This window comes from Microtus pennsylvanicus, chromosome 14 (genome assembly GCF_037038515.1).
Source record: "Microtus pennsylvanicus isolate mMicPen1 chromosome 14, mMicPen1.hap1, whole genome shotgun sequence".
In the NCBI taxonomy this organism is placed as follows: domain Eukaryota; kingdom Metazoa; phylum Chordata; class Mammalia; order Rodentia; family Cricetidae; genus Microtus; species Microtus pennsylvanicus.
In genome coordinates this window covers 74,087,332-74,103,518 of record NC_134592.1, presented here as the reverse complement: position 1 = coordinate 74,103,518, position 16,187 = coordinate 74,087,332, and the positions used below count along the sequence as shown (strand labels likewise).

The 16,187-nt window shown below is 43.9% G+C and overlaps 1 protein-coding gene across 5 annotated transcripts in view; it reads right to left on the bottom strand.

Moving 5' to 3' along the window:
* Window positions 1–16,187, bottom strand: part of Pik3cg (phosphatidylinositol-4,5-bisphosphate 3-kinase catalytic subunit gamma) — a 34,284-nt gene that overhangs the window by 4,665 nt on the left and 13,432 nt on the right. For all 5 annotated transcript variants that reach the window (XM_075947678.1, XM_075947676.1, XM_075947680.1 and 2 more), the window contains exons 7-10: window positions 15,557–15,647; window positions 14,681–14,811; window positions 13,660–13,771; window positions 12,244–12,401 (exon numbers count right to left, since the gene is read on the bottom strand). In XM_075947678.1, the coding sequence (XP_075803793.1) occupies window positions 12,244–12,401; window positions 13,660–13,771; window positions 14,681–14,811; window positions 15,557–15,647 (492 nt within the window). The remainder of the gene's footprint in view (window positions 1–12,243; window positions 12,402–13,659; window positions 13,772–14,680; window positions 14,812–15,556; window positions 15,648–16,187) is intronic.

Here is a 16,187-nt window from a genome sequence, read left to right as displayed (position 1 = left end):
ACATAATTAGACCTCCTGGAAATTGCAAACAGACAAGATCTCCTGACAAAATTGGGAGAATGGGAGCAGGAGATAGAAGAAAGGGGAGAAGGGAAGGGTTGAGGAGAGCTTGAGGGAATGGGATAGTTGAAATGAAGGAAGGACAGAGATGAGAGCAAGGAAAGAGATATCTTGATTGAGGGAGCCATTATGGGATTAACAAGAAACCTGGCTCTAGAAAAATTCTCAGGAATCCACAAGGATGACTCCAGCTAAGACCCTAAGCAATAGAGGAGAGGGTGCCTGAACTGGCCTTGCCCTGTATTCAGACTGATGATTATCTTAAATATCACCTTGGAACCTTCATCCAACAACAAATGGAAACAGAGGCAGAGACCCACATTGGAGCACTGGACTAAGCTTCCAAGGTCCAGTTGAAGAATGGAAGGAATGAGAATATGAGCAAAGAAGTCAAGACTATGACGGGTTCATCCACTGAAACAGTTTACCTGAGCTAATGGGAGCTCACTAGCTCCAGCTGGACTGGGAAGGAACAAGCATAGGACCAAACTAGTCCCTCTAAATGTGGTTGACAGTTGTATGCCTGGGGCAGACTGAGGGGCCACTGGTAGTGACACTGGGATTTATCTCTACTGCAAATACTGGCTTTTTGGGATCCTATTCTCTTTGGATGTATACCTTGCTCAGCCTAAATGTAGTAGGGAGGGTCTTGGGCCTTCCACAAAGCAAAGAGGGCCTTACCATCTCTTAGGATTAGATGGGGGTGGAGTGGGAGGGTGTGTGGAGGGAACAGGAGGAGGGGAGGGAGTGGGAATTTGGATTGGTTTTTTTTAAAGAAAATATATAATAAATAAATAAATGAAACCAAAAGGAAGGAAGGAAGGAAGGAAAGAAGGAAGGAAGGAAGAAAGAAGCTTCTGTCTCCATAAACATCCTTGGGTCAGGTCATGAGTCATGCCTCCTATTAAGCAACAGGCTCGTCTGTGCCATTAAATCATGACAAATATTAGACTAATCAAGCAATAGAAAGGCATTTTACCAGGGTAGAAGTGATGTAGAAATTGTAGAAATGTAAACACATCCGATGAGAACTGTTAGCAATTTTTAAGAGGGAATAACAAAGAAAGCATCTATACAATGTGACAGATGATTCTCTGGTTCTAATGTACAAGCAAGGATGTGTGAAAACTCACATTGTCAAACACAAGAACAGACAATAAACCTTGAATATGAATGCCATCAGTGAGCCAATGAACAAAACACAAGGCAAGACAGAAGCCTTCACAAACCCACAGACAGAACCTGTTGGTCCGTCGCAGATGCTCAGAGGGCCAGCTGTGTCTTCACAGCAGCCCACGTGATGACATGGGTGCCCTTGTGACAGGGCTTAGCCTTGGATGTCACATTGTCAAAACTCAGGATTGTACATGTAAAGTGGGTGAAAGTTTCTGCCTGAAACATGTTTCAAAACCTCGACTTCTAAAAGAATCTACGCGCTTCCCCCCAGGCACTTCTATTCTAGGAATTGAACTGGATGTTTTTTCAATGAATTTACCTATAAGAGGAAGTTTTTCAGAACATCGTGCAAGGAGATGGCAACTTTAGTGTCCTGTAATAGGATGTGGAGTAGAAGGCTGAAGAAAACTACGTCAGTCACCTATTCTAAGACTGGTGCTAGAGATGATCCACATAACAGTAACACATAGCAGCCATTGTGAAGGAACGAAAGAGCACATGCACCATCTTCCCATCTTTGCCAATTATCACAAAATGGCTTTGTCTCTATCTATTATTTACTCTCACTCATTACCATGAGAAAGGTCTGCAGCCTACAGGAGAAAGGATTTGTTGGCTCGTGGCTTCACAGGGTGCTAGTCTAACATGGCAGGTAGGATAGAGCAGCGGGAGCTGGAGGTGGCTGCTTGTGCACATCACAGTAGACAGGAAGCAGAGAACTCAGGCTGGAATCAGCAGCAGTTATAATCTTCATAAAGCCTGTGACGTGTCCTCCATGTGTCCTGAGGTTCCACAACTTCCCCAACAGTGCTGTTACCTGGGGTTAAGTGTTCAGACCCATGCGGATGGGGGACTTTTCAGTCTCAAACCACAACACTGTATCATTTGCATGTGGCACAGTAACCACAATGATAATAGAGGTCAGGCCTGTATCACAATGGATAGTGGAGGGTGGACATGTTACATGAAGTAAAACGACCCAGCTCACTTCGATACAATGAAGGCAGTTTGTATAAAACACTGGTGCAGAGACCACCTAGACTGAGGGTGTAGGGTGTGCCAGTCCCTTTCATTCCCATCAGAACTCCGAAGCTCTCTTTTCTGCCCACCATGAAGGAGCAGGCTAACACAGTCCCTAAAGCATGTCTGGGCTGTCCCAGCTGCAGCCCGGATTTCAACTGTCCCCTGGCAGAAGCTCCAGTACATTAGCGCTTTTGCATTCTAAATGATGCCACTGATGTCCGGAAATCATTCTCTTTGCTCATCCAACCCACCGAGGCATCTCCGGTTTCTCAGTAATTACAGAGGCTAAGAGCAGACTTCACCTCGGGCTACAGTCTCATTAATTTGCCAACTCTTGCGATTTTCACACAGACATCGGGAGACGTCTCTTGATTTGGAACCAGACTCCGTTCTGATTTTTAATTATTTTCTATCCTTCTATACACTGGGGGCTCCAGGCAAATCTCCTGCTTGTGAGCCCACTGTGGGGTCAATCTTTTTTTTTTAATAAAATATTTTCAAGGAGGGAAATTAACCCCAGGCATTTATTGTCACAGCAAGCCATAGGTGCTCAGTAAGAACTTTCAGGGGAAAATAAAGCAGATTCAACTGTCCCTGTGCCCAAAGAGATACACGTAGGGAAAGGAGCTGCTGTTCTGCTTCTGTTGAAGTCCACCCCACCCTGATGAGTTAGCATCTTCTCATGGATGCTGAAGAGGGAGCTCAGAGCCTTATGCAGGCCTGGTGGGCACTATAGCACCAGGGTGCATTCTGGTCTGTGTGGATGATTCTTGTTGGTTCTAGCTTGTTTGAGTAGTTCTGACTTTCACATCCGGGCTCTTCTACGAGAGAGAAACCTCTTCCCCAAAATTAACTGCATGTACCCTATCTGGCAGGCTGGCTGCCTGGGCTTGGTACTTGAGAGCAGATGTTAACTGTTCTGTGTTGAAGGTAGAGTGGAATGCTGGCTAACAGATTCACACCTAGCTGTAGGAACTCAAATGTCGGCTTTATTTGACAATCAGGGAAGTCATTTAGCTTCTCTGGACATCAGCGTTTTCATCTGTAGGATGAGAACAATAGTAACAGCAATAGCCATTTTATATGGCCGTGGTGAGATTTAAGAGGAGCTGCGTCATTGAACGCACTCCCCAGTGCTGAGGGCATCAGGTTCTTATGCAGACCATCTGTCCAAAGTGATTCTTTAGACAATCGAGAGTTAGTGGCTGGAGGGTGTGAGCGTGGGTAATCAGGGTTTTTTTTTTTCAACACGTCTGGGAGGGGCTGTCTTCACACTGCCCTCCCCCCCCCCCCAGGAAGGGTACATAGGATGTCACACACTGGTCATTTACAGGTGATTCTTTTGCTTTGGGGGTCACAGTTGGGTACTGCTCCACCCACTCAAGCCCCACAAGTTTCATTTCTGGTATTTGTACTCAGTGGCAATGCCTGTGAGCCCTGGTCACACTGCTTCAGCCCAGAGGACTGCGTGCGGCTTGAGCAGCTACAAGGATGTGGCTGGGGAGCTCAGGGGAAAACCCAGAACACAGAAGTTACGGCTGTTGAAAGTGAACCTTTTTTTTTTTATTTCCAGGGCTCAAACACTGTTCTTCTTCAGCCTATGAGAGCCTGCGTGATCTGGATGAAGAAGGGAGAGAGGTCTGACTAGGGCACTTGGTTTCACGAACCTCTTTAAGTGGAAAACATTCCATTTCCACTGAGGACATTAGCAGAGAACTCTCCTTTAGTAGCTAATAAATAGGTTGAGCCTGCATAGTACATGTGCTCTTAATTTCATTGTGGTTTAAATGCCTTAATTATAGCATCTAAGGCCTGAAAGAAAGAAATGTTTTCATAGACTGCCACCTCCACACATCTTAGAAACAAAGGAATTCATTACCATGTCAGGACCCAAACCTTGCCTTGATTTAAACCAGATAATTTTATACATGCCATCCACTAGTTCTTAACCCCTGAAGAGTAGCTCTAGGCTGCTCAAGGTCATACTGATACTTTCCCTAACAACGCAAACTCTGCATTCTCCTCTGCATAAACTGTACATGTTCACCGAAGTAAAAAAGTAATGTCGAAACTACAAAACAGAAACTCCAGGGGTGAGATTCTGAGGGTAAGGGAGGGAGAAGAGAAAAACTGACAAATATTCATCACCGAACCAAAAAAAAAAATGTTGTCTCTGCCTGACAAAGGGACACAGTGGAGAAAAAAATGGTTCAGGCCAAGGCACACGATACATATATTTTAAAATATAGGTCAATGCATTGGCCAGCCAGCATTCTTAGGACTTATCTATATATCTGGTTTATATGATAAACCAGAGAAGATTGTTGATTTGAAGAACTAACAATGCAGGGAGAAGCACTCTATGGTGAGGCTGAGCAGAGAAAGTATCTGGCCCTTGGCTGTTCATTTATTGAGATAGAATTAATAGTTTCATATTTATGGATGTGAACATGATTCTCAAACAAGCTGTTTGCCAGGGATAAGGATATACCATTGTCTTTCAATATTAGATAAAAATTAATTAGGTGTACAAAGGCTATAATTGTTTCCTTTTAGTCTGTATTAAGACTGGCCTCTCTTGGGGCTGGAAAGATGGCTCAGCAGTTAAGAGCACTGGCTATTCTTCCAGAGGACCCAGGTTCAATTCCTAGCACCCTCATGACAGCTCACAACTGTCTGCAACACCTGCTCCAGGGGATGCAATGCCCTCACATAGACATATATGCAGGCAAACACTAATGTAGATAAAATAAAAAATAAATTATATAAAAATAAATTATATATAAAAAATAATGGCCTCTCTGCCTGTCTGTCTCTTCTGTCTCTGTCTCTGTGTTATGGAAGTATCTTTCAGCCTTGTATTAAAAAGATTTGAGGACATCTATTTGGATATAAAGTAAAAAAAATAACAAGCGTATATGAAACAGGGGAAGAATTCACAATAACAACAACAGCAACACAAAAACTCCCACAGATCCTAATATTTACACAGAGTGATCTTCAACTTCATCTCTAGCTAAAGGGACAATCCGATCCATGTCTTCATCCAACTTGGAGAAGTTAAAAACAGAACAGAACAAACAAAACCTCTTTATGAGAATCAGTGCTTTTGAAGAAATTGAGACCAATGGAAATTTCCCCAGAGGATTATCATGGAGAGCATACTTGGAAGATAATAAAACACATACCTCATAGTATTACTATGGTAGACACAGCCAACCTTTACAAGAAACTGAACATCCAGAGGATGACTTTGTGGACGTCTTGAGTAGCGTTTAAGAATACCAGGGCTCTAACATCTTGGGTGTTGAGTAACATTCCATGTGGGTGGAATAACCCATAAATGGATTGATGGGTGATTCAATGCCATGCCTCCAGTCTTATATTTGTATATTTTCCAGATTAAATTCAACAGATAAACCAAGTCCTAAGAATATGAAAGCCTCCTTTGTCTGAGGAAGATACCATATCAACATATTCAAACTCTTACCCTTTTTGCATGCATCTTCCTTGGAGAGATGGGAAGTGCTCTGTCTTCACACTGGGGTGGAAGAAGCTAAGCTGACCTAGTTAACTGGCCGGAGGGAGAAATCCCAAGAGGAATCCATTGCCAGCTCTGTACTTCTAATGTAATAGGCACACTTGTCCTCTCCTACTTGACCTATATTGGGTATTAATTAGGGTAATTCGTTCTTAACCAATTGTGTTCCAAGTGACTTTGCTTTGCTCTGCTCTTTCCCTGCCATCCACACAGGGCCCTGTTTCGACCGATGCACATTTCCTTTCCCGACTCAGACTTCAAGGCTCACTCCACAGAGACCTATGTTGCACCCTGTCTGGGCAGTTGTACTTTTTGTTCCTAAATACTCATTGTGAGAACGTACTTGCTCGTGATGTTTTTTCTGCTTGGATGTTCCATCCTCTCCCTGTATCTACCAGATAAGATGAAACTGAATTCATCTTTAGAGGATTCCTTACAGCTCTCTTCTATCTCACAGGAAGGATTCACTCTTCCCTCTGCACACCACTCTCACTGCAATCTTCACACAAAGTGTCCCTTGGCAGGGAGTGGTGCCAGTCTACCTTCTGAACCTGCCGTGCCCAGCACAATGTTCAACACCCTTCAGATGATCTGCCCATCGTGAGACGGCTAAGAGCTTTCTGTGCAGGAGCCAAGTTAGGCCTTGGGGAAGATTCACTGCTTTTAAATTATAAGGACATGGACAGCAGTTATATTTGAAGGGGATTAAACTGGGCAGACCCCTTAGCCTTTCGAGAACAACACTGGCCTGGTCCAGGGCCCTGAGCACACACAGAAGGGATTTAGTAAGGGCATATTGCATCCATGTCCTGTCTTAGACAAGGTGAACACAGCTCGATGACAACAGGATGGGGCAGGAGGCTGGGGGAGTCCAGTCAGCAGGTGACAGACATATACAGGGATCAGACGTCCCATGCAAAGTAAAGGAAGTTCAGGAGGGGTAAGAGATGACAACCCAGAAGACTGGCAGAGGGCAAGGTCTCCGCTATGTTTCTGGCTGGACTTGGGTAGCTCAATTGTATCTCCAGAGTAGCAAGAAGTCAGCCTTCCACCCCTAGAGCAGATGTCTCTGGGGAGATGCTGAGGCAGAAACAGTTAAAACAACCCAGGAGCAAGTCAGTCTGACTCTCCCAGACACGGATTTCAGTCAAGAACCTTCAGGTTCTCAGCAACTCCCGGAGCTGGGCTCTGTCCTGAGACTGGCCAGGTGCTTACAGCTGGAGGCCAAGTCAGGTGCACTCTGATTTGGGGACAAGATGGCAGGTATGCCAAACAGGGCAGACTGGTAATGCTAGCAAGAAAACTTCAACCAGTGTCAATCCAAGTAACCAGCTCTGGGCTTCCTGGGAAACGCTTCTTAACAGTGACATCTAGGGGCAAGTGCCTTTAGGGACACTCTTCAAACTTTTCTCTGTACAAACGAGTGCTGTTTGCCTCTCCAGATGTTAGATGCTTTATCTAACACATGTCCTCAGTGCTGCGGTGTGCAAAGACCACCTTCCTCTCCATAGATCTGACGGGAAGAGATCAAGTTGCTCATGTTCGCAAATGAACTTGTATTGAACATGCCTTATAGGGTTGTATCCCACATCCTGATCTCTGGGTGTAGATGGTTGCTTCACTTCACACACACACACACACACACACACACACACACACACACACACACGCACGCACGCACGCGCACACACACACACACGCAAGCACACACATGACACACAGACACACACACAACAGACATGCACACACATATGCACACTCATACACATATGCACAGGATCTTAGTAAATAGTCCAGATAGTCTAGGCTGACCTCAATGCTATTATTCTTTTGCTCCAACCACTCATGTCTATTTTTTACGTTAAGTTTTTAGGGTTTTTTTTGGGGGGTTGTTGTTGTTGTTGCTGTTTTTCAAGACAGGGTTTCTCTATGTAGCCCTGGCTGTCCTGGAACTTGGTTTGTAGACCAGGTTGGCCTTAGACTCACTGAGATCCGTCTGCCTTTGCTTCTGTAGTGCTGGGATTAAAGGCATGCGCCACCACTGCCAAGTTCTTACCTTAAATTTAAAGCAATTTCTTACTTACCTACAACCTTTGAGGAGATAAATATGAATGATGGGAAAACCTTGAAATGTTGGCAGTATTGTCTCTGGAAGATGGGCTGAGGGTTAGATGTCTGATATTTAAAAGAAAATTGCTTTTAGGTGGCATGGTGGTTCATGCCTTTAGTTCAACACTTGGGAGACAGAGGCAGGCATAGCTCTGCAAATTTGAGGACAGCCTGGTCTACACTTTGTCTCAAAAAAACAAAAGAATAAACCTAAAGATTTTTTTTTGGCTTTTATTTTTAACGAAAAATTACTGCTTATAAAAAAGCTAATCCAATTCCTATTAAAATAAACAGGAATTTAAGTATTATTTGCCTTTGATTTTGTATGTTTTATATGTTTATAGCTATTTGTTGAAATTTAAAATATAGTGACATTGAGGCAGGATAGAAAGAGAGCAAATTACAAGGATGCGGGAACAAACAGGTGGTTCTCACCCAGAGTATGAGTGAAACCTCTTCCTAAATGACAATCAGGAATTGCAGCACAATTAATACTTGCTGCCAACGGTGCTGGCTTCCAGGCAATGTTCTTTTCATACACAGATATTTTATGTTTAAAAAACAAGGATCCAGGCTGGAGACTCAGTACATGGTGTTGGATTTAGCCTTGTTACTATACCAATGTTTTCTGGGAATTTTAAACAAGACTGTTGATTTTGTTTACAGTGAAGATGTCTTACCTTCCTGCACCCCGTGATCTAGAGTCTAGATTCTAGACTTGTTCTTTACCCATTGTCTCACACAGTTCAGGAGTCATCCTGTGACCCACATACACACACACACACACACGTATATATATGCACATATTATATATACATATACTTATGAAGACAATGAAGCTCAGCTCTTAGAGATCCACACCTGTGCTCAGGGATATGTCTTCCTTTCTCTACAGGTCCTTTCTTTTTCTTAATGGCCATACTTAAAATCTATATTAAAATATCTTTAATAAACTTCAGCTCTGTTTCATACTTGCTTGTCCTCAAAATACCTTGTGCAGTGACACCAAGAGCTGCTTTTGTCTGAGTTGCAGCATCTGAACGATGGAAGGAGTGCCAGAGAGATGGCTAAGTGCGTGAAGGTGCTGCCCGGCAAGCCTGGCGACCTGAATTTGATCCCCAAACCCACTCCTGGGTGCTGTCCTCAGAACTCCATGCATGCTGTGACGTGGACACACACAACAATAATGAAATAAAATAGCATTTAAGGATTAAGGCAACTCCTTAAGCTGTTCTTCAGCACAACACCCCACCTTGTCCTTGCACTGCTTTCAATCTGAAACAAGTCACCAATGCCATAAAATCCATTTACCTTGTTTAGAAAATATCTGTTCAGTCAAAGAGAGATGGAAATTGTCATCATTAAAACACATTTAACCCCCGCCTGTGGGAGGCTACTCCGAAGGCCCAAATGGTGAGCCTCAGTTTTGTGTCCCTGCCTAATCACAGCTTATTCCTAGTACCCCCCCCCCAACTCCGGAAGTAACTGATGGATCTGAGCCCAGGCTATGCCAGCTGCTTTGGAGAGAGGAGAGTGGGACTCAGCACAGCCATCCTCTTTGTTCCCCATTGCTCTCCCCAGTCCCATGGGCTCACATGTTTATGTTTAAATAGAGAAGCCTCACCTCACTTTTAACAAAACGTGGGTCAGCTTTTTTTCTACCCTGCTTAACAAGTTATTCATCATGTGGTCAAAACTAGCAAGGGGACTTTTAGTTCAAAATGCAAATGTGTACACTTCCTAGTTTGATTAAACACGATAGCTTTCTTACGCCAGACTCTGAGACACAGCTGAGAACTTTTACATTAACAAGCACAAATAAAGAAACACGAGCCCCGAATTATCAATGTGAATAAAAAGAAAGGAAGAAAAGTAAAGAAAGAAAAGCAGCTGGACGGTGGTGCACTCGGGAGGCAGAGGCAGGTGTATCTCTGTGAGTTGGAGGCCAGGCTGGTTTACAAGAGCTAGTTCCATGACAGGCTCCAACGCTACAGAGAAACCCTGTCTCAAAAGAAAGAAAGAAAGAAGGAAAGAAAGAAAGAAAGAAAGAAAGAAAGAAAGAAAGAGAAAAGCAAAAGAATTTGCCCAAGTCCAGGGTTAAAGATAAAGCTCAGCTGCCCATCTTTGTGGAGATCTGGAAATTCTGCATGTGTATAATTTCCTGCATCAGTGGTCGGCTTGCTCTTGCTATGACTGAAGAGGGTGAATGGGGGCAAGGGATGAAGACAGGTAGAGGTGGAGATTCAACTCTCTCCTTAACCTTTACAGGCCGTTTTGTCGTGTTTCATATATTGTCTGGACGTCATTTCAAAAACAGTGTCTTAAACATTTCCAAAGTGTGAAGATTTGCCTGATGTCAATAACCATCAACCAATGGTGATGGAGTCTTGCTGTGTCTAGGATTTCACTGCACTAATGCTGAGCAGCGAGCTCTGAGATCCTTGCTGCATCCACAGAGTCATGGGACTGATGGTCTTGGTCTGGAACCGTCAGAACTGTGAGCTACATAAAAGGTTTCTCTTTATAACACTAACTCACTAAATAGTACCTAGGAAAACAATAAGTAGACCCCATTCCTTCTTTACAGATGAAGAAAGCAAGGCTCTGAAGGAATGAGTGACTGTCATCCTGGACACAGTTGGGAAGCATCCTCAAGTGTGCCTGACACAAAGGTTACGCTTTGATACCTGTGCTGTGCTCGTTGTGTTATATAGGTAGTAATCACAGGTGTGAAAATGCTGACCAGTCTTCTAAACACAGATGTGTAGACTACTGCACAACCCACAGAAGTGTGCTTCGGGTGACACAAACTACATAGATACCATGTGGCTGAGGGGGTAGGGGCTAAGGGCTTAAGAAAGATGCTTCATATTTCACAAAGGATGAAGAAATGTTCTTAGACCAAAGAGCACAGGCTTGAGAAACTTCCCATTCAGGTATTGCATTGAGTAAATTTTGTTGGGAGGGACAGGGAGCTTGTCTTGGCTTCCTCATTATAAAAATGTTTTCATTGCAAATGTTTTTAAACTGAAAAAAAATCTGTGAAGAAGCAATAAGAAAGCCAAAGGGAGAACTGCTGGGATCTGGTGGAGTGACATGACCTCTGTGTGGGTTCATAAACACATCAGCAGCAGCTGGACAAAGGGACAGACTCCTAAAGAACATCACTCACTGGCAAAAGGTAGTGGCTCTGATTCTATAGGAAAGAAGATACCCACAACTAAAGCGAAATCCCAGGCATTTGTTTGATGCTCTGAGCTGCTATTTGCTGTTGCCATGTCCTGTCCGAAGCTCCAAGAGAGCAAAACTTAGTGCCTTCTCTTCTTTAAATAGTGGAATACTTCCACCCGCCTCCTGAAACATGTCCAGTTCCTGGAAACTGTTTGAAACCCAGCCGACTGTATGCAGAAAAGTGCCTGCCCACACTCCTAAAACTATCTGACCGGAGAGGGTGTGTGTCATCATTACCAACCAGACAACCAGCCAGTAGATCAAAGGCTCCAGTTTCAGCAGGCATAGGTGAGTAGCTGTTCCCCTGCAGTCAAGGCTCATGGCATCATCCAAGAGTCATGCTGGACCCTAAGGAAACCTTAAGAAAAAGCCTTGTCCCTGGGACATGGAGTACAAATCAAACTACGTTGAAGACACATTAGGAAGCCGGCTATGTGCAGACCACCCAAGGCAAAGGGACTTCTTAAGCCGTCACTCGAGGTTTCTGTTTGTGTTTGCATTGTTATAAAATAGATGTACTTACAACTTTTCTGAATTGTGTTTTTTCACAGTTATTAAATTTGTATGTACAACATGCTCTTATTGTGTGTTTGAATCTGAACACCCTAAAGTAGACTCCTGTGGGGGCTTCTTTGCAGGCAGATGGAACCAGAGCTCACTGGAGAACCTGTGGTCTTGCTGTCAATGAAAAAGGGACTACCCTTCATACAACAAAACCAGCACGTGCAACAAGAGTTCCCTGTTGGTAATATGATAAATGCACACACGGTAACAAACACCAAGTGAAGTTCATGTTTGTTTGTGAGCCCTGAAACATACTTGGAGGTTGAGTCTTCTAATAGTCTCGAATAGCCCAGTCTCCATGGCTGTATTTTCTTGAATCTGTCCTCACACCAGCCCCACCCAGGGCCATCCCTTATGGGATATTTTTGCTGTTTGGTTTAAGTGAGCAGGTCCCTGAAAGCATTGGTTTGCGGATACTTGGGGGAATGCACAGAGGTAAGGAGGAGGAAGTGGGTGGTCATCTCGTAAGGGGAGAAAGAGGTGAGTTCTACAGTGTGCTTGGTTGGTATTGACAGGTGAGGGAGACAGAGGTCACATACCTGAAATTTCTGGAAGTGTGGGCTTGTCTTCTTTCCAGAAGTTCCCATCACAAACAGGAAGTCTGGGGTTAGGACAAATGGCACTCTTTCTTTATTAATGCCCAGGAAACTTTTATAATTCCCAAGAATGTGTCCAAAGTCTATGTGAAATAGGTTTCCTGAAGAGAAGGAAATGCCTGACATCAACACACGGCATAAGTGCTTATTAACATTTTGGCTTTTTGAAACGATTTTGCGGTTGCCCGGGAATGAACGATCTTCAGTGAAAGCATTTTATACTCTTATATTAGCCTGTGATATTTTCAGTCTTACCAGGCATGTAAAAGCAGCAGCTGCAAATATCTGTTGATAGGCTTGTTTGTTAGACGGTTCCAAATGTCGTTCAAAAAATACCTGTCTCCAAAGTGTTCTTAGACAGGTAAATCAAAGTCTAGCTAATATTTGAGCATCATGTTTAAGAGACACCATGTCCTTCATGTGACTGACGGATTGGTGTTGTATTCCAATCCAGCAAAAGAGGTTTTAGTTTTTCACTTTTAAGTAGCACTATAGAAATGCCAGTTTGAATCTCTTTGGGGTCAGTTCTGCCACTATTACCATCATTATCCGCAGAACCACGTTAGTTTTTATTTATTTGGTCTTTTATCATTTCTATAATCCACAAATGTACTATTCTTTTGTGTTGACCTTGTCAAAGAATAAGTAATTCACTCCAAGCTTTGGTGCTTTTTCTAAACTCTAACTCTTAAACAAATTCCTGTGACAGAGTCTATGTAGCACAGGCTGGCTTTGAACTTTGCAATCCTCCTTCAGTTCAGAGTGGTGGACTGACAGGCATTGGCAACTATGCCTGGAAGACTATAAAAATGTGTTCCAATTCCACATACGAGCATTGGTACGGTGGCCATTACTGGCCGTTCTCAGAGCAGCATGAACCAGTAAGGCTCAGAGAGTTAGAGACTCGGGTGTCTTAGACAGGAGGATATTTCATGTGTTTTATTATTTGTTCTAGCAGCTTTTTTGCAATATTGGCATGGTTGATACCTCCTATATAACTACCAGTTTCTAGGATTTACTTCCCAACTTCTCTTTCTACCTCTTGCTGCAATGTTCTCTCTTCTCATTTCCTGCCCTTCTTCTCTTACCCATGAACTCTCTGTCTACAGTGACGATGTCCCTGTTCACAATGACTTCCAGGCCTGGGCTCCCATTAGACTCTTATTCTGTGCCAGGGGGATAGGGTGGGGGTGGGCAGTGTTTAATGAGGACAAGTGCTTCAGAGGGACAGCGGTGATGACTGCAAAATAAGGTGAATGTATTTGATGTCACTTAACTGAACACTTAGGGCTAATTAAAACAGAATGTTTCATCAATCATGCTACTATGATAATTTTATTTTACAGTGGGCAAACTCACCTGTCTCTGAGATCATAATGTTGTCGTTGTGTCTGTCACCTATCCCGAGAACAAACGTCGCCACACAGTAGCCGGCACAGGAGTAAACAAACCTCTCCACTGCTGCCTGAAACTGATGAGGTGGTGTGTGAATGCCAGTCGCTCTCCAAGCACAGAGAGCAGCAGAGTCGATTACAAATGCCTTCCAGAAAGACAGTGTTCTAGGAAACACTTCAGACAGCAAGAAAGTTGAGTCCAGTCTCATTAGTTTTTTATCAAGGAGGTGCCAACTGTCATAACATTCTACTTGTATTGAGTCAACCAGACACCTGGACATGAGGGAGACTCAAGAAGCAAAAGGATACAGTAATTTGTTCAAAGTTCCCATCCTCTCCTTGCCCAGAACGGTACAAAACTATAGAGATTTCTGCATCCATGCTTTGCTTGTGACCACTTAAGTGGATGGATGGTTTCACAAGTCTTCATGTATAACAGATTAATAAAAGTTACTAATTATATTTTCTCCACTGAGGCTGATAGCCATGCAAATGTCAGGTGCTATTCTTTAGAACTTTAAATGGCGCCCAGAGGGACCGACCAAACAGTTTGTGAAGGATAGAGCATACGCACTTCAGCAAGATGGACATTTTCAACATCCATAACTTACCATTGAGATCTGTAGTACACCGCAAATTATTTTGTTTTATATGGAGGAATGTGTATATGGTAACTAAATTTTTGTGTTGAACAACAAAAATAGCTTTAAAAGTGCTAACAGACTATTTCAGAGAAAACATTCTATGCAAAGCTTGACTGGTAAACAAAACTGAAGTAAATGTTTCCCGGGTCTAGAACTGGGCACTCTGTCTCACAGATAAGCTGTGTCATCAGGGGAAAACCCTTGAAACCACCGCTGCTTCAGGAGCAAACCCAGAGACATCCATCGGAAGCGCCTGTCAGACCAGAAGTCAGGACTCTTAGATGGAAGACAAGCTGGAAGGAGGACTGGGCCCGGGGTGGGGATGGGAGAGCAAGAACTCACCTTCTCTTCAATAGGGCATTTTTCCTTGAGCCAGTGATTCAGCACTTCATCTTTGAATGCCCCTGTGTTACCCACGGTGCTTTGCTGAATTTGAGCGATTGTTGTGGCATCCTTCACAATCTCGATCATCCCTGTGTGAAGAGTCACAGAATTCAACGCTGCTCAGTCTTGACTGAGTGGAGTAGAGGGTTTTTTTTCTTTTATCTGATGCTTTTTGAGGCCAAAGCTCTATTTTTCAGGTCTGAGCTATTTTGTTGTTTGTTTGTTTCTTGAAAAGGAAATAACAGCCAATGGCTGCAGGATTTGTATGGAATCCTCTTCCAGTATCCCTGAATAAGGAGAGGAAACGGCTGCTTTTGAGGACTAACAAACAAAGACATTTTGTGCCAAGTTCAGCCTTTCTTGCTTGGGACTGGTACCTTTCCCTTTTTAGGTAACATGGCCTAAAATGTTTTGTGCAGTTCTCATAGGAGAACCTTGAATAAAAATAAGAGAGATTGAAACTAAAATGTTAAATGTCTAAAAAAGTACCTGAGTGGAGTGTGTAACAGCTCCAGGAATGTGAATTCTGGAATTTAAAAAGAAGTGACAGCTCTTTCTGTCTAATTTTAAACGTTATCTGCGAGAGAAAAGTTTCGTGTGCAACAACACGAGCGGTGGTGGAGATGGGGAGAGGAGCTGGAGGAGGGCGCGGTTCTCAGGATGCTCGTTCCCATCGTGGTCACATGGGTCAGTTAGTTATCCGCGTGTCTTCATTAGGCCCTCACTTTCAGCGACCTGGGGACATAGCTACTTTCTGATTTTTAAGTCTAGCTTGCCAGCTACAGAACGTGTTCACCGAGAGTGGTGTGCTCATTGCCTGATGCGACTACAAACCTATTTTGTCACCAGTTGAGATGCAGCCATAGGGCAGAAGGCACAGGTCCAGAGATTCCGTCTCCCAAATGGACTCCATGATGCGTAGAATCTGGAAATCAAGTACAGACATTTCTACTATACATAGATGTTGACCACTGCATTTTCTTTTCTCTTAAAAGAGCCAGGAAGCTTGGATAAACTGGGGGGGGGGCAGCAGTAGAGAGGAGGGGACAGGAGGTGAGAATATGAGGGAACAGGATGGTCAAGTTGGGGGAGGATGGAGTGAGCGACAGCCAAGCACCAGGCTGAGCTTTGGGAGTCCAGTCTAAGAGAGGGAGGAGGGGCTATATGAGCAAGGGCAGGGCATCAAGATCATGACAGGGAAGCCCATGGAGACTGCTGACCTAAACTTGTGGGAACTCATGGACTCTGGACTCTAGACAGACAGCTGGGAAGCCTGCACAGGCTCTAACTAGGCCCTCTGCATGTGGGAGAGAGTTGTATAGCTTGGTCTGTTTGAGGGGCCCCTGGCAGTGGGACCAGGATCTATCCCTGGTGCATGAGCTGGCTTTTTGGAGCCTATTCCCTGCAATGGCATGCCTTGCTCAATCTTGATGCAGGGAGAGGGGGTGGCTTAGTCCTGCCTCAC